At 42.0% G+C, this 18,405-nt stretch overlaps 1 protein-coding gene across 3 annotated transcripts in view; it reads left to right on the plus strand.

The window, feature by feature from the left end:
- Positions 1–696: 696 nt before the first annotated feature.
- Positions 697–18,405, plus strand: part of cacna1ha (calcium channel, voltage-dependent, T type, alpha 1H subunit a) — a 115,936-nt gene continuing 98,227 nt past the window's right edge. For 2 of the 3 annotated variants that reach the window (XM_071474132.1, XM_071474133.1), the window contains exons 1-2: positions 698–1,451; positions 2,535–3,018. In XM_071474132.1, coding sequence (XP_071330233.1) covers positions 2,559–3,018 — 460 coding nt within the window. In that variant the 5' untranslated portion in view covers positions 698–1,451; positions 2,535–2,558. Of the gene's footprint in view, positions 1,452–2,534; positions 3,019–18,405 lie in introns of all 3 variants that reach the window. The other variant, XM_071474131.1, reaches the window with a different exon arrangement.

Consider the following 18,405-nt stretch of genomic DNA (forward strand, 5'->3'; position numbering starts at 1 on the left):
ACAAGCAATTTTAAAAAAACAACTTTTGCTTACACCCATGATTTGCAAAAAGCAAATGATGGGGGTGTAGCTTAGAGTGTAACACGTGAGATTAAACATTCATGGCAGTGCAGTTGTCTTTTAGCTTTCTTACATTTGCAGCTTCAATAGAGTCAAATTGTGCAGTTTAACACACAACTCCTCCTTCTCGTGTTGGGTGTATGATGTGTTCCAATGACATGACCAGCTCATTGTCTTTGGTAAAAAAACAATTATGGATTCAGACCAGATCCAAGTGATTTAAAGTAGCTCATCTGGACTTAATATTACTCAAACTGTTTTTTATGGACTAAATCAGATTATAAAATATGTAGCCCGTTGAACCAAAAATCAACCAACTAAGATCTGGTACAATTCATTTAATAATACGCCCCTTTGAGGCTTTTCATTTTTATTGGATCTAATGACAAACTGTCATTTTAAGTTTTTTGTGATGCTCACAAATAGCTGTTTTAGTGGATGGGGAAAAAAGGTCCTTGGGGCCAGTGGGGTCACCATCCCGCAATTTCGACTGTGGCTTCTGTTCAAAATCGCTTTGCAGACATTAAGTCAGCCCAATACATACCAACTATTAAGATCTGGATAGATATTTCTACTAATATTCACTGTATATAAATATTATTGAAAATACTGGAGACACGATTAATCCTTTACTATACCGTACGATGGGAGAATAATGTAAAGTAGCCTAATCCCACAATAAGCAGCAATAATAATAATAATAATAATAATAATAATAATAATAACTATGATCCCGTGTTCCTGTGCTCACACTGACAGACTGTACAGGCTAATATATTTTCATACCGTTTCCATTATCTGCTGCTGACTGCGTGGTGATGCATTAAACACCGCGGCGCGCCCAGCTTGGCTCTTCGTGTGTGTATGTGTGTGTGTGTGTGTGTGTGCGTGTGCGTGTCTCCCACTGTGCGCTACGTCTCCATAGCCGGACATCACGTCACGTGTCAGGGCTCCCGGGTCCTGGGCCAAGTTTTTTCCCGTGTCAGATCATCCCACGGAGCTTCAGCACAGCATCTCCTCTCCACCACGCTGCGTAAGCGACACCTCAGCGAGGATGGACGGATGGATGGAGGCATGGATGTGGATAGATGTTCCCGCTTAACCCCAAGGCGCAAACCAAGACCACTTCAAGCGATTCTTTGATTACTTCCGCTGATTTTTTTTCTTATTTTCTTTTTTTTTTAAAAACGGATTACCTGTGATCTGTGAAAAAAAAAAAAAGCTGAAGAACTGAGGAGATTTATTTTTCGAGGAAAGAGAAGAGAGGGAAGAAGGAAAGAAAGGACAGGAAAGAGAGGAAAGCGCCGGGTTGCTGAGAAAGGCTGGGTGCGCTAGAAACACGGAAAGTCACGGATCATGCTTATGGGAACCTCCGATTCCGTCTCGATAAGGTATTTTAAAAAGAATAAAGTTGCTCTCTTTGCCTGCCATGTTTTAGTGTCTATTGTTTCCACTTTTTCAACAACGAGCGCAGGTGATGGGCGCTCCGTTCCCTCAGGCGGTCTTATTTCTTTTGACACCGTCTGAAATGTGTAAGTACTTTTCAGCAGCTATTCTGATGAGGGCATGTTTAATATTTTCCTCTTCTGCCACACGGTTCTCTTAGGAGAGCGTACAACTGCCTCCAGCGTCAGATGCGCTTTTCTCTTACAACGGCAAACGAACGGAAAACAAAGCCCATTTAAAAAAAAAAAAAAAAAAAAAAAAAAAAAGCCCTTAAAAGAGAAAAGTCTGTTAGCTGGATTATGGTGACAAATGTTGTGTTCTCGGTGTTATTCTACTTATTACAATAATCAGGATTAATGTGGCATGTATTGTTTTTCTTTTTCTGTTTTTTCCTTTTGCGCATTCCCTGCCCACCAATGCGTGGTGGGGGCTAAAAAGCTCCAGTAAACCAGAGACAGAGCAGTCCATCTGTTCAATCACATAGCAACAGGAAGAGAGAGGGAGACAGTGAAAAAATTCCCACTATTCCAGGAAAACCACAATATAATTCTGGGGTGCTCATAGCATTTATTGTTTTTTTTTTTTTTTTTTAACTGAATAAAATATGGGTTTCTAACTATTTGGTGTCACTGAAACAGCAAGTAATTGTCCCTCTGTGTTGCTAAATAGTGAGCGTGCTGTATCCCTTATATCACAATCACACAATATTTCTGTGATATTCCACAGAGAGTCTCAGTTCTGTTTGACAACTGTATTTTCTTTCCTAAGGATAGGGCAGCTTTTGTTCAAGCGCAGAGAGAGACAGAAAGAGGGAAATGTTTTGAACTGACTAAAAGATGGAGGAGGAAATAGTCTGAGTGTTTATTTGGCTCATTGTGTGATTTGTCTCCAATGGCTCTTCGCTGAGTTGATCGTCTTCTGTTTCTGTCGCTGTTTCTCCGCACCTTTGCCAATGTTCTCCCCTCTGGCTCTCTCACCACATTGTTGTCCGCCTCCCTCTAACCTCCCTCTGTCTGACCTCCCTTCAGAGTGGCTCTGCCTGATGCTCTATCATGACTGATGGCGAGGGGAGAGCGCGCTTTCAGTATGCACAGTGCCAGGAGGGGCAGGAGCAGGAGGAGGTGCAGGAGGAGGTGAGGCTCGCTATACCGACGCCCTACCGGAATGACGCCCCGGGTCATGATGTTGACCCTGGTGGAGGCTGTGATGAAGAGGAGGAGGAGGAGGAGGAGGTGGGGAGGAGGAGGAGGAGAAGGAGGAACAGTAATAGTCAAGGAGACCGAGGAGGTGAATGGTGTCCTGAGGTTCAGGAGGATGAAGGGCAAGAACTGGAGCTGGAAGTGGAAGTTGGACCAACACTGGGAGTTCGCATCACAGCTCCTATTCGCGATCCGGACTGTGTCTCCGAGGAGGAGGAGCAGCAGCCGTACCCGGCCCTGTCACCTTTGGCTTTCTTCTGCTTAAAGCAAACAACAAGGCCTCGAAACTGGTGTCTCCGTGTCGTCTGTAACCCATATCCTTTCATAAGCTGGAAATCTGACCCTGTCTGACACCTGGTAAGAACAAATATGTCCTCAGTCCTCTATGTGTGAGTTCTGGCGCTCATACATACGTCCTCCTGATTGACGGTATGTGATTCATGTGCTTTCAAGTCGCAACCACACGTCTAAACATGACGATGTCTTCAGCTGTTAATGCTGTTAATGGGTGTTAATGACTTTGAAAGCTTTGCACCACCCATGTAGATTTAGCCTGTCTAAGTCGCCTGTTTCTATAAGACTAAACCAAGCAGTGGTAGACTTGTAGACTGGTGAAACTGGACTGGTCATTTCTCCAAACACTGGGATTAAGTTTCCCTTAGACAGCCGCTGTTGGGGCATGTGAGATTATTACTGAAGTGTGTGGCTGTGCATAGAGGAGCAGGTGGTCTGGCTACAGTTGTCTTGAGCTCATCTTCATTGGAGAAATAGTGGATATTGTTTTTACTGGTTTTCTGTCCTGCACCGGCTTGAGATTTGCGGTCACTTGGTCCAGGAAGACTGTGTTGGTGCATTTGGCTTAAAGAAGCAGTTTGGCCTCAGTAGGAGCCGCAGACAGAGCTTCAGCTTCAGACAAAGGTGTGGTCAGATACACATAGAAGCGACGTTGAGTTGATTTTCGTATATATGACCACTTTATTGTTTTTTAGATGGTGTTTTTGGCAGATAATATGCGTTGTGTCATGCTCTTTTCTGGTCAACTTTTTGTAACATATTTCCATTGATTACATTGAGTGTACATTTCAGTTGTCTTAAATGTTGCTTAGCATTATTTCTGGTTTGACTTCCTGTTTTGTTATCCTGTACCTGGGTTTATCTCGGGTGTGTAAGGGTGTAAGGGTGTGCTGGAGCTGTTTTTCAATTCAAATTCAAATTCAAATTCGATACAAATACAGAGTTACCTGAAGATGCACAGCATTAACCAGTTGTAACTGTGCAGGTTAAATATCATCTCTGAGGTCATCTTCTTGTGGACATTTTGAGCTAAAAGTCATACATTTAAATTTAACATGGAGACGCCAAATAGTCCGAGTAAAATCAGATTTCAGCTGCGCATCTGTTTTAGTATCTATTATTACCCCTCAGCTGAACATTCTGCCTGGATAATTTTCATCTGTGGGATGTTTTCACACACTCGAGCATAGACAAAAAAGAACATCATGTGCATCCAAATCCAAGCACTATGAAAAAAAAACAAAAAAACAACTTGAAGATGAACCACTGCAATATTTTTCCATCCCTGATGCGGTTAAGTGGGTGGTGTAAAAGCAAAATCAGGTTCTGAGTCATATTTATTTGCTAAGTACATTTTTTTTTGTACCCTGGAATCTAATCTGTGGGGGGCTGAGAGTACAAAAATACAAATGCAATTATAAAACGCAAAGTAAAGTTGTTATTTCTCTTCTAAAATCTAGTGTTGTGGGGAGGTTGTAGCTGTAGTAGATGATGCTAGCTCACTGCTGGAGTCTTTGGCTGCAGCCACAGTGGATTTTGCACCAGTGGTGCATGGTGTTGTTGTGCACAGTGTGTGCGTTTGTGCAGGCCGATGGTGGTGGCAGCCCGCAGGTGGAGGTGTATGTTTTGGAGGGGAATCTTGACGGGGTGTTTGAAGTTGGAGCGACAGTTAGATAATCAGTTACAGCAGGTACAATATGCTCAGTAGTTTCAAAGCTGCAAAGCTGCGTGTGAAGATTTATTCACTTCTCCTTCCTCATAAAAGATTGTCAGCTATGGAAAGGGGGGTTGTTGATTCATAGCGCCCCAAAAGCTACAAGAAACTCCTCACACAAGACAAGGTAAGACATTGCACATGACAGGAGACTAAACAACCTCACACCTGAGTGAGCTGACGCAGGATTCGGGGATGGTTCAGTAGATCAGGGAATACATAAGGAATTCTGTCAGTGGTGGCTGGGAGAACGTGGGACGGGACAAGTTACTTCCATCATTTTACCAGTTCTGGTTTAGTATTTCCCTCGCGCAAAGTTGAGGAACTTGCCAAAGAATGGTTAAAAAAGTAGTCAAGATCATGTGGCACAAGTCAAAATATGTTTTTGTTTTGCTTTTTTGTCCTTAATATGAGTCAATATGAGCTGCATCCTACATACAGCCAGACCGCTGCTGGATTTTTGTGGCCAGTATTGACATCGCTGTTTGGGAGTGAAAAAAAAAAAAATGAAAACGATGTATCAGATTTTTTTTAACAAACACATAACAAAGACAATCAGTTTTGATATTGATCCCATAGATTTTTTTGTCTTTTTTTTGAAAAACTGTGACTAATATACACAGCGGGTCGTGTTAACTGAATATTTTGATAGCAGGTTCTGTGGCATCACGCTCACGCGGCTGACAGAGCGTTACAGAAAGGGGGCCTTAGAGCGCATTTTTGACCACTGCACAGAGGGGTGCAGCCACGCACGTGATGCAGAAGGAGCTCATGTTGTGGGATTTCCTCCCAGTGAAGCCAGTGCCTGCAAGATTGGGAAAGATTGGGATCTGATCACTTCCCCTGGAGAAACCTTCCCCAAATTCAAAACTCTCGTTGACATGGTCCTTCCAGTCTCCACTGTGGCTGCAGAGTTCGGCTCAAAACCCAACGACAATCGTATCTGCAGTAATCTCCACTGATGGACCCAGTTGAAAACCATGGAGGAAGGTTTGAGTTCAGGCTGGGCTACAACAGGTCAATGGAGTTCAGTGTAATTTCTTGTCAATAGTTTGTTCACATTTTAATCGTAGTTGTCTAATTCTGTAAAATGGCGTTGTTCATATTTGCCTGTTTAGGCACAATAGAGGCACTGTCACTGCACTTCACCTGCTTTGTGTGGTGTTGACTTGAGAGGTGACAGTACGGTTGGTGTCTCTGCTCATCTTTTCTCTCCATGGCCTCAGCATTATCTCTGCTTGTTTAATACTGGAACCAGGTTATGTCATAAGAGCTGATCTCATTGGACAGCTCTCTGTGTTTTAGTCTTCAGTGTCTGTCTATGTGTGTGTGTGCAGGACCCACTGTGTAAGCAGCACAGAGTTGGTGGTCCACAGTGGGCTATGTAAATATTATTCACAGCATAAATGCTCTGCCACTCAACCACACAAAGGCATGCACACTGGTTGAAGACTGATTGCCTACAGAGGTCAAACAAGCCAGCGATCAAACTATTGTGAACAAAATTGTATCATAAAAATCCAAATTCCTCCCAGTCCAATTCCACACGCTGCAAAATCTCTAATCAGTAATTGGCTAAACCACTTAGCACATGTGACAAGAAAAACAGGTCAACAGTTGCTCACAGTTACCAGAGCAGCATTTCATCATAACAGCATTTTCTTATTCAGCATGTTCATTATGCTCATCAGCGCTGATCAGCTGGCCTGCTCTGGTCTGTGCATAAACATCGCAGGAGGCCCAGAAAAATGCACGTTATTACTCAAGCTGCAATTACGGCAGCGAGCTATTAAAGTTATTCATTTATTTCCTGCTTTCCTCGTGCTTTCCTCATGACTCGTCCACCACACAATACAATGAAAAGATGATTCTGGAATGGATTTTGTATTGGCTTTCATTTTAAAACAAGACAAAAAGACCAATGACCCACTTAAGATGATTCATAGCACAGATGTCAAAATATTTTCACACTTTTAACCAAGGAAGTCTGTGGGTTTTTGTATTTGTGGGTCCATATTGAGATATCTGTGCTTTCAAGCTCGGAGATTGTCCGCTGCTGAATAACAGCCTTTATCTAGTGCTGGAGACATTTTTGCACATTGTACGTGTCCCAGGTTTGACTTTTTTGCTGTACATCATAGCTTGTAATTATTATTATTATAAATGTTTTTACATTTGGCTGAAAAATCTCTGTCACTAAACGATAAAAATGTGGGAAAATAAGTTATTTTCAAATGTAGCCTGTTTAAGCGACAGTAACGTATGAATAAATAAATGAATAATTTACTGGTTGATTATGTGACTGGCCAGGCCACCTACTTGAAGACAGTTTTAAGTCTGCTCAAGTCCAGAGCTAAAACAATTGATCAGATAATCAGTTGATTGACAAAAAATCATCTGCAACAACTTTGACAATAATGTGAAGGTTTAGTTTTGTGTTTCAGGCAAAATTGATCAGAGAATTGTTGGTTCCGGCTTCTGAAATCCGAAGATTTATTTTCTTTGTATGATAATAAATTCTGTCTCTCTGGGTTTTGAACTATGAACTTTAACAAAAATAATTTGAAGAGATTACTAAGGGCTAAGGGAAGTTGTGATTGGCATATTTCACTATTTTTGACATTTTACAGACTAAAGAGGTCACCCGCTGATAATAACAAAATATCGTATTACTGTATTACAATTGCTGCTTGGAAAATGGGAAACTCCTTGAATGTTTTGGAGTTCGTTTGGTGTGAAAATATGAAAAAAGCATCAGTGGTGTGTGATGCTAGGAAGTCAAGTAGACAATGTAGCATATTCAGTTGCGCCTAAATAGACTTTTCCAGTGTGAATACTGTCTCACAGTCACACAACTGAATGTTTAGGAGACGCTGGTGAGCTGAAGAGATACAATAACAAGCTGATTCAGGCTGATTAGATGAGATTCAGGGGCCAGACAAGGTTAATCCATTACAGATGAGTGGATTCATCAGGCTATCTGTCTCCATTAGTCATCCTATACTCTAAACATGTTGAGAGGGCCCCTTGCACTTCCTTCATAAATGAATGCAGATGAGGCTGCAATGAGACACACACACACACACACACACACACACAAAGAAGGCAACCTAAACTTGCGTTTATTTGTTTGAAGGATCAGAGGCATTTAATATTTGATTTTTTAAATGTTATTTAATCCTTTGTTCAGGGAAACTTTTTAAAAAAAACTTTTTTTACTGGTTAAAAAACAAATCAAGCAGAGATGATTTGAGGTTTCGTCAGAGACATTTAAAGCTGTCTGATATGATGGACAACCAGGCCGAACTAAAATGTCCAGCATGAAGAATCTTATTTAAATGTAGCCTGGATAAATATCAACTTCAGTATGATAAGAGGCCTCAGTATTTGCTGAGGAGGGAGTGAGGGGACTCTGTAACAGCCAGTGCAGCAGTGATAAAATGACCCCTAATCAGCTCTGTCTTCAGGGCAAAGAAGTGGAATTGGCCACTTCCTCTCACTCCCACAGCAACGTCATGTCAGACGTTTTCGTTCTCTTCGTCTGTAGTGTGTATGTGTGTGTGTCTATGACTTCATCTCTGCAGTGTGAGGGATGAAGGGAGTCAGCCTTGATGTCAGCAGGTTGTCCTTCTCCTACTGCCACTCAGACAGAGAACCTGAGGGATGTGTGTTTCTCTCTCTCTGTGTTTGTGTGTAAATGCACACAGATAGGCTTCTTTGCATCTCTGCCAGACTCAGTGCTCATCTTGCAGTATTTATATTGAGCAGTTTGTCTGTGTGTGTGTGTGTGTGTGTTTGATGACTCATTATATTTGGCCTGTGCTCATGATAACAGCAGATTGGGGGTCATGAGGTGTGTATCACTGCAGAGACAGAGGGATCCTGTCTCTCTGACGTATAAAGTACTGGCTCACCCTGCACAGTCCTCACAATATGTGTTGTTGTGTGTATCGCTCTTCATGTTTGCGTTGTGTAGCGGTAAAGCAATACACTTTCCAGCACTGCATTTCAGCACCAGACATAGCAACCTCCCAACCAGAGAAACAGAGCGTTCACATGGCCTCTTCTGCACAAATGCTCAGTGTGCCAACCGGTATGAAGTCCAGAATGATAAGAGAGCATAATACACACTGCTATTACTAAACAGAAAAACACAATGGGTTATTTCTATAAAGTATATATATAAAAAAGAAAAGTAACCACATACCTGCAGTTGTAGAAAAACAAAGCACTGAAGGGTCTCCTCTGCATAAATGCTCTCTTTGCCTGTGTTATACAATGAATAGTCACAAAATGCTCCATGCTAGCCAACATGATGACAACAGCAGCAGCCCAGGCCTGCAGCACAATCGCCTCAACAAACGTCCCCTCTTATCAGCTGATTTATGCTTTGAAATAAAAATAAGTTTAGCTCCAGGATGTGAAAATATCAATACATTCACTTTACCAAGTAAATAGTACGTGTGTAGTCCAGAACGCAATACAACACATACACACATTTACAGTTCAGTTCAGATAAATGCTAAACTGAACTGATCAGACAGTAGATTTCCATTTATGGAAAATACAAATTTTACATTACAACATATTTACCTCTATAAAAATAGATTAACATCACTTTAGGAAGAATAGGGGGAAGTAGGAAAATACCTTTCAAAAATAAAAGTATCTGCTGAAGCCACGCAGGATGTTACAGATATTCATAATGCCCTGTACGTTATGTAGCACAAATTACATAGCACAGATTATCAAAAACTGTTAATTACTCAGATTCCTATGTTTATTCACTAATTCTTTGCTCAGACAGCTGGTTGATATTATCATTATTTCATCTGTTTTACACTTTTATTTAGGCAAAGTTCTCATGTGGCTGCTTGGATTTAGACGTTTAACATTTTAAAAATACTGTAAATACTGTACAATGATCAAATTAGGCCCAGCCCACTGTGGATCATTGTCATTGTTCAGTAATGCATTATGTGGATAAACAGAAGAAGTCAACAAATGTGCATTGCACTGTGATATTGTTTGTCAGCCCTCAAGATTTTTATTAACGTTTATGTTTATGTGTGCGTGTAAGCCAGTTTGTGTGGTTTGTGTTGGCTCGTATGTCTGTGTGTGTGCATGTGTGCACAGGGTGTTAGGTGTGTGTGTTGTAGGATCACTTCCAGTACAGTAGGATCTTTGTTTATCCCCAGGCTCACTGTTTACAGACCGCTTCGCAAAATTACCTGGAACTAATAGCGCTGAGCTTCGTGTGTGTATACTTGGGGAGTGTATGCGCATGCGGGCGTCCATATCTGTTTACTCAACTGCACATGTGTGTTTGTGTGCATTCACACCCACACGCATACACACACACACCCACACGCATACACACACACACACACACACACACAAACACACAGTGTGTTCAGGCAGTGACCCTCTCTTGCCCCAGGCAGAGAGTCTGACTCCACAAAACACTCCAGAGAGAGGGAGTGTGTTTTAGATTTGGTGTGTTTATGCTGCCGGCCACATGATAGCTGGTGTCTGTGAAATGCCACCAGGGTTATGGGCAGAAGGACTGTGATTGGCACAATCACATCAGCCACAACTGCCATGGGTGCATTTGTGTTACATTCGATTTAGCAGAAGCTTTTGTCCACAGTGACCTACAGTAAATCCACTGGAGCTTTTTGACTGGATGAAATTATCAAGATAAAGTGCAGTGTATTTATTAATTTTAATTAAAGAGCTTTAGAGGTACTGGTAGGCAGCTTTTTTTTTAACCTTTGGACAGAGTTAAGTGAGCTGCATTTCAAAACCAAAAAAGACCGTGTGCGAGACGGTGACCACAGTGGGATGCCTACGTCAGGGATGCACTGTGTTGTCATCAACGTGTTTCAGCAGCCAACCAGATTGCTGTTAATCAGAGCATGCTAATGAGTCTGCTGTGTCAAAGGTCAGAGGTCAATCTGAGTGAAGCTGGTAGCTGCTGGTGTTCAGGGTCAGAAGGTCAATCTGTTAAGGAGTAGACTATTGAGTCGCTGAACATCCCTCTGCTGTCTGAAAACAGAAAAACAGGACATTCATGGCCTCGGGTTTAATTTGTGTTTAACGATGCCCCCCACGCCCCCCCACCCCCCTCCCATGTTCCTCTCAGCTTTGAAAGTCCAAACCCCTCTGCACTGCAGTCCTTGTCACTGCTAGCTGTGCAGCTGGCCTGAGGAGAGCTGCAGACAGACATGTGCCACCTCTGTGACACAAGGTGCTGCCAGATGCTTCTTCTTCACTCACACACCTGAAGGATCAGCATCCTGATAGGTTTAGACAATCCCTGAACGCTTGGTGGCTGGCCATTTTATGCTAAAGCAAAATGTGAAACAGAGGTCAGTATAAAACAGAAAGCAGGGACTGATTGAAGGAGTTTTTTCTCTAGATTTAGAGGAGAAGGCACATAGCACTTCAGTCTGCCCAGTTTGTCTTTACACTCAGAGAGCTGTCAGTCATGTTCCCTGTAGTGGCATGGCACACCGATTGGCGCTCTTCTTGTGTGGGAGGGCTTTTTAGCAGCTGTTGCCATGGCTACGCATCATGTTGATGACGGTCTTGAAGTGTGTTCTGTGTTTCCACAGATCAACCCACCATCCAAAACCTGCTCTGTCACTCTCATCAAGGAAATCCATACTGAAAATCTGATGCATTCTGCCTTTGTCAAAGGTGGCATTAGACAAGAAGCAGTGATGGGGAATGACTGCGTGTGAGTGAACGAGTGCAGCAGGTGGTAGGTAGGTGTCAGGCAAAGCTGACACAAGCGTGTAAAAAAGGAGGGACGGACGAGAGAGACAAAGAACCGAGGAGAGGAGAAAGAGAGACGTGAAGATGGATGGATAACACGAAACAAAAAATAAAGTCAAGAAATGGAGGAAGGAGGAAGCAAATGGAGTCTGGGATAGAAAACAGACGAGGGAGGTCAAACAGAGAGGACAGGAAGTTAAAAGTCGAGGCAAGAACAAGGAGAGGAATGAGGATGAAAGGGATAAACAGGATAAAGAGAGGAATCAGGACAGAGAGAGGGATGATGGAGGAGCAGAGCTGCAGATGTAAAAGGACAAGGATTGGTCATTTAAATCCAATCTATTTTGCACAGTGTGTGTACTTTAGCACAACACTGTTGTCTGACAATTGGACATGGCGTTCAGCCAATCACAAGTGTGAGTGATGAGCACGTACCTCTCAGCTCTCTCTGGCTACATTGTGCTTCTTATTGTCTCTGCTAGTTAATGGTTGCTGCAGTCTCGTCCTCAAGACACAACTACTCGCTCAACCAGCCCCCTCCTCCCCCTGCCTCCCTTGTCCTGTCTCTCTCTCCAAAAAAAGCTGCAGCTGAATAATGTCTGCTCTTTCTTTGTTTCTGTTTCTTTCCCCTCTCATTCCTTTGTCTTTTTCTCGCTGCTAAAACGTATGCGAGTCCTGACTGCATTCAATTCAATTCACCAGAGCTCTCATTGCTTTTTCATGTTGGCGGCAGGGATCAGTTGTGCATGTTTTTTCCCTTTTTTAATTTGCATGCACACAATTGCGGAGACCACATGCTGAAATAAATTGCCAGGGTCTTTCTTTCTATCACACATCACATCATTCCCCTCAGCACCTCAGCATTTTACACGGACTGACTCCCAGGCTGGGTTAATTTGTGGGAGTGAGTTGTGTGTGCGTCGGGGTGTGATGTCCTGGTGGTCAAGGGGTTAATCTGAAGGGGAATAGAGTTTAGTAAAAGTGGATTTATCCAGGCTGGTGGTTATAAAGTAAGAGGTGAAAAGGCAGAGAGCCAGCAGGTGTAATTGGAAAATGGAGCTACCACAGATTTAGAGGGACCTCTCTGCTACATAGTGCATCTCAAGCAACACACTGACTCACACACTCACACCAGGTAGCATCATAGAGATGCGAGAAGTAACCTGAAAAGGCGATAATGCATTTCTTTTTGTGGAGGAGGAGCTGTGAATGGGAGGTCAGCGCAGTGCTCCCCGGGGAATGTGCATCGTGCCGGGGTTGGGTTTGTCAGCGGACCCTCGCTGACAGCTGGAGCTCCTTCCCTTCATCCCGCCTTCAACTGGGTGCTTAGTATTCAGTTATGTTTTTAGGTCAAATTGCCTTGTTGCGTTTGCTGTTTAGTAACAGCACTGGCTGTGCCTAATGAGCTTTTTTTGTTGTTGTTGTTGTTGTTGCTGTAGTTTGTGTGTGTGAGTGTGTTTGCACTGTATGTGTGTCTGAGTTCCTGCTGTTCTGAGCTGTTTCCCCACTGTCAAGCTCCACATGAATAACCCAGCAGCCCTCGCCTTGCTGCTGATCACATTACTGTCTGAAAGATGGTTGGAGTGACAGAAACACACACAGAAAGAGAGCGAGAGAGAGAGAGATAGAGACATTTGTAAGGGCCTACTTTGAACGGACGGCTTTTCATTTCATACAACAATGTTTTGGAGGCAACAGAAATTGCTCACACCAGTCCGCATAAAAACAGGCACACACAGAGGTAGAATTACAGACACATATTTCCTCTGCAATACAAACTCTGATAATCAAACCAGCTGGTAAACGAGGGCCTGTGTGTGTCAGGGAGTGTGTGGGATTGCATGCATGGATGCACAAATGAGTAAGGATGCACATCTGTGTGTCTGTGTGCGTCGTAGAATGAAAGAGTAATGCAGAGATGGATGAATAAATAAAAGATCTGGAAAACCCATCAGAATCTAGCGCTGGGTTGTCATGGCAATGCGGACAGCACAGCACAGTGTGTGTGTGTGTGAGTGAGAAAGAGAGAGAGAGATCATATCACTGCAATGTTTTAGCATGTATATGTAACTGGGTTTCAGTACAGGCCTGCTTTAATACTAACAAAGGAAGGCTGTATGGTCTGAATACACCAAAGCAAACAAAGAGAATATCAAATAGCAGTTTTGCACACAAGAGGAAATGTGAAGGGTTAAATATTATCACAATGTAGGCTTCTGCATATATGAATTTCTGAAGTAATTTATAGTTTATGGTATATTTTTGCAATTCAATGCAAAGAATAAAAGTGACCTTGTTGGTTTGTTTTTGAGGCTGCTCTCAGGGCCAAATGTGTGGCTACATGCTTGTTGGGTGCCCATCTTGTGTGTGTGTGTGTGTTTAAGAGATGCTTTAACCGCAATAGTGTATAATGGATATATCCTCGTACTTAACTGCATCTCCGTAGAGACCTGAAAACTGCAGGATCTTCTCTCTGCTTCTCTTCCCCTCTCTGCTCTGCAGCACGTGTCTCTGCTTCAGGAACAAAATGGGCTGGTATGCACAGGAGTGAATGTGTGTGTGTGTGTGTGTGTGTGTGTCTGTGAGAGAGAGAGAGCAAAAGTGAAGAATAGGAGTTACAGGCAACCTAGTTTTACGGCAAAGTGGTGATTGAAGGTTGATGATGAAGAAAAGTGCCGAGTGAATTCAAAGTGCGTGTACAGAGTTAAATGAAAGCAACTTTAAACAGCACAAATGTGTGTTGCAGTTTGAGCGTGTGTGTGTGTGCATGAGTGTGTGTGTGAAAGAGAGCGAGAGAGAGAGAGAGAGACTGGGTGAAAGAGGGAGAGAGAGAAGTCTAGGACAGTGGGATTCACTCAGCAAAGAGGCTCTTACTAGAAACTCTACCTGGTTACTAGGCAACAGGATAGCACTGCTGCACATTGGAGCATGGGGAATGGGGGGTGTTGATCTACTATATGTGTGTGTGTGTGTGTGTGTGTGTCCATGTTAGAGTGCTGAGTCAATAACTATATTATTTATGAGTGTTTTATACAAAGATTGTGTGTTTTGTAAGACAAAGCAAGGGGGAGGGGACCAAATGGTAAGATGGTAGATACCGTATGTATGGGAGTTTTTTTACTTTGGCGAAAGCAACATTTAGTGGGATATTTGAACGGCTTTGGTAGTAGCTTAAAAAAGCATCAACAAGACAGTTATTGAGGAGTTGTTGAGTCTATGCAGCTTTCAGAGCTTCTGATTGGTTCACAATGACACACAGTTGAAGCAGAACTCACTTTGAAATAGTCGCTGTTGGAGGTAATGGCGGAGGGATGCAGCACACAACAAAGCATAAAACATAGAAAAGGCAGTTGTGTGGAAAAAGCAAAAACCTGCAGACTAAGTTGACCCGGCCCTCCCTCATGCCCAACTCTGAATTTCAGGTCATATTAGATTTTTTTTTTGGGTGCCTTCATACGCTTTGGAGGATGTAACACACACCAAAGTGAACTAACAGTAAGCTCACAAAAGAGACGTGCAGAGTAAGAAAAGAAGAAGAAAAGAAGTCACATCTGTTTGTTTTGTCGCTTAACTAAACTGAAGCGTCTGACCATGTACAAGTCAACTTTTTAATCTAATCATCTAAGACTGATATAAGTCAAGGCTTGAAAATGCAAGGATGCAAGGTGTGTGTACACGCAGTAGCTTTCATGCCTCAAGAACCATTTTGTACATCATATTTGTACATCACTCACTAGAGAGAGAAATGAGGGGTGATTATGGCTAATTGTTGGCATTTTGTTGTGTGTGTATGTATGTATGTGTACTTTTTATTAAGTTACTTTTTATTAATTAAGATGATGCAGGTATATATCAACCTGTACATATGTTCTAAACTAAAGTATACAGTATGCATACTACATATTATTTTCGCTTGTACTGTATTTAAATTTATAGACAGGTACAAAACACCATGAATGAATATTTATGTTTATTTCAGTAGTATATGTGTATATGTATACACACTCACATTCACACACTCACTTTTTTCTTTTGTTGTTCGTTTTGTCAACATGATTCATCAAAAAATTGTTCATAAAAAATAAATAAAAACCCAGAGGAAAATCTGAATTGGTACACTTTGCAGCTGCAGCAGAATTGTTTAGTTTATGAGGGTATGATTTTAAAATGCTACAGTTTAAAATATCAGCTTGAGTTCATAATTACAGCTCACTACCACCACTGTCAAAGTTCTCTACAGTGGCTTGAATATCCATCAGGCTCTAAATCAGAAATCATACTCTTGCTGTCATAGTGCAGGCCCAAAAAATGTGTAATACAAGTATGTTATTTTTTTAATTTCATTTGTTGGTGTTTGGAAAATAGAGATCATTACAGTGCAACTAGATGTGATTTAGATATAATTATCAAATAAATATTAATATAGATAAATATGTAATTATAGATATTCAGAATAGGTATAAATAATCTTTATTCCCGTGGTGCAATTCTCACTGTCATTTTACAATAACAGGAACATACAGTATAGGGACCCAATAGGAATTCCTTTTTATATAATATTAACAAGCAATGTGCAGGAAGTGGCCATTTTTCAAAGTCAACACAAAAATGCAAAACAGGTTCTTTAGATGATTTCAGTAAAACATTCATATTAAAACAGCTTTTGTGTCTGACGTCAGAAAATCCTGCAGGCAGCAGCTCTGCTGGATTTCAATGTTGGTGCAGGTGGAGATGTCCGTTTCAACAGTTTCAATGTCAATATTCTCTTGAAAAATAACAGATTTGTCTCAGACTGGATTCACGTGGATGTATTCAAAGTCACACACCTGTCCTAAAGTTAATCTGTGCTGTCCGTCTGTCATGGAGGAGAAAGAGGGCGGGTCCTACAGTAGAAACAGTTCATTCAAAGGCAGCGGTGTGAGAGCGGGATCTGTTGTAAACCAGGAATCAGACTGCTCCATGTCAGAGTGATTAAACCAAAACCCAATGAACTGTCTTCCTTGTAAATGATCTATTGTTCTCTGGATCGAACTTGGCATTGTTTGTCTGAACTCATAGAGGTTACACAAACACACGCAGGCAGTGGGCCAATATGGATGGATTAATCTTCTTCAGACAGACAGTCATCATTAATTGTCTCTTGGAAGGAAGGAACCCAGCATTTCTTAGTTGCTGCTGTGTGTGTGTGTGTTCGTTTGTTTATTTGTGTGTGTGTGTGTGTGTGTCTGTGTGTCTGTGTGTCTGTGTGTGTTGGGGGGTTGGTGGGGTTTAATGTCCATTAGGTCATAATGAGGGAGCGCTGCTCTCACTGGCCCCCTGTCTGCTTTATAATGGACCTCTATTATCACAGTTCAAACACTCAAACTGCACCACACACAAAGCCCTCTCCATGACCCACACACACACACACACACACACAAACACACACACAGCCTCTGTGCAGGATGAAAGGGCATCGTGAAGCACCTGACCCAGCTGAGTTGCATGAGGTCTGGCGTGTGTTAAACAGATTTTAGCTGAAGTGGCTATATAAAGGTGCTGTTATATACCGTCTGTATTGTCTGGAGAGGTGAGAGCCATGTGTCACAGAACAACACTGAATATAGCACCAACAATCTGCCCGTTTCTCACAATGCTACTTTCTTTTAAATGCGAAGTGTTGAAGTGGAAAAACAACACTGCAGAACACTTTCACATAAAAGTCTTGAAGTATACACCAGAAAAAGATCTTTCTATTCATACTTACGTTCAGTGATTTACTATAGTTGTAAATAAAAATAAGACATTGAACTTGTTACAAAACAAACTCGCTAATTTTATGACCCTATCTTTGTTGAAAACACACTTTAGATGATATGTGCTCTGAAGTATGCGCAGGCCCTAATGCAGTGGGAGTGTAGCTCGGTTTACCGTCCCCTTCAACTCTCTACACAAATTCATGTTTATACAGTTTAACTGCAGAATACCTAATAATATAACTGTTACACTAAATATATCAAAGGCAGACTTGAGAGTCAGATAGGATTCCTGGCAACACATGACTTAAATCCTAATGCTGAAAATCTGCATAGTGCTGGTTTACCAATGATCTAAAAATACCCATGTGGAAGAGATTTTTTTGTCTGCGTCTGCACTGTGTACCTTTAAAGATTACGGAGTGTACAACTTTTATAGCAGTGTGACCATGTTCGTATTCACCGCTGTCTCTGTGTTCTGTGATAAATGTGCAGGTCAGAGGTCACTGACACAAAACTGTGGAGCAGCACCAGCTATAAAAACACAATTAGAAGCCTGAAGGAAATGAAGCTGCATGTGTTGCAAAGCACCCCATGTATCCAGAAAGTGACTCATTCACCATTTATCCATTCATTCCTTTATTCATTAAAGGTTGGTGGTCATTAGGAAGGATGCTACAAGCAATGCTACAGCTGTAGAGCTGTTGGAGCTAAGAGAATGAGTGAAGGAATATGGTGTGAGTTGCCTCCACGCATCCATGAGGTTCTTAGCATTTATCAAGTATAAACTCTGTTATAGTGTTAAATGAAACATAGAAACAATAGACCTCCAGTGGTAAATGTCTACAGCATCATTTGTTTCCTGCCACACATTCAGAGGCATGCTGGACAGACTGAAACGCCAAACTTTCTGGAAAAACAATGTTCAGTTAGTTTAACCTGCAATTAACTCAGCAGGGAGAACGATTCACTGTTCCGCCTTAAAAACACACAAATAAAGATGCAATTAAAAGCCAGTCAGTTGTTTCTTTATAGTGTGATAGTGTGCGTGGGTATGTGTGTGTCTGTGTGGTGTACGTATGTGGGTGTTCATGCATTATGCAGCAAGGGGACAGTTGTCATGAGCTTGTGTGGTAGTCGGCATTTCTGTCTCCATGTGTGTCTCTGTGTGTTATCT

The sequence above is a fragment of the Trachinotus anak genome, unplaced genomic scaffold (genome assembly GCF_046630095.1).
Source record: "Trachinotus anak isolate AG129_WGS33_773 ecotype Australia unplaced genomic scaffold, CSIRO_AGI_Tana_v1 ptg000003l, whole genome shotgun sequence".
NCBI classification, from domain to species: Eukaryota; Metazoa; Chordata; class Actinopteri; order Carangiformes; family Carangidae; genus Trachinotus; species Trachinotus anak.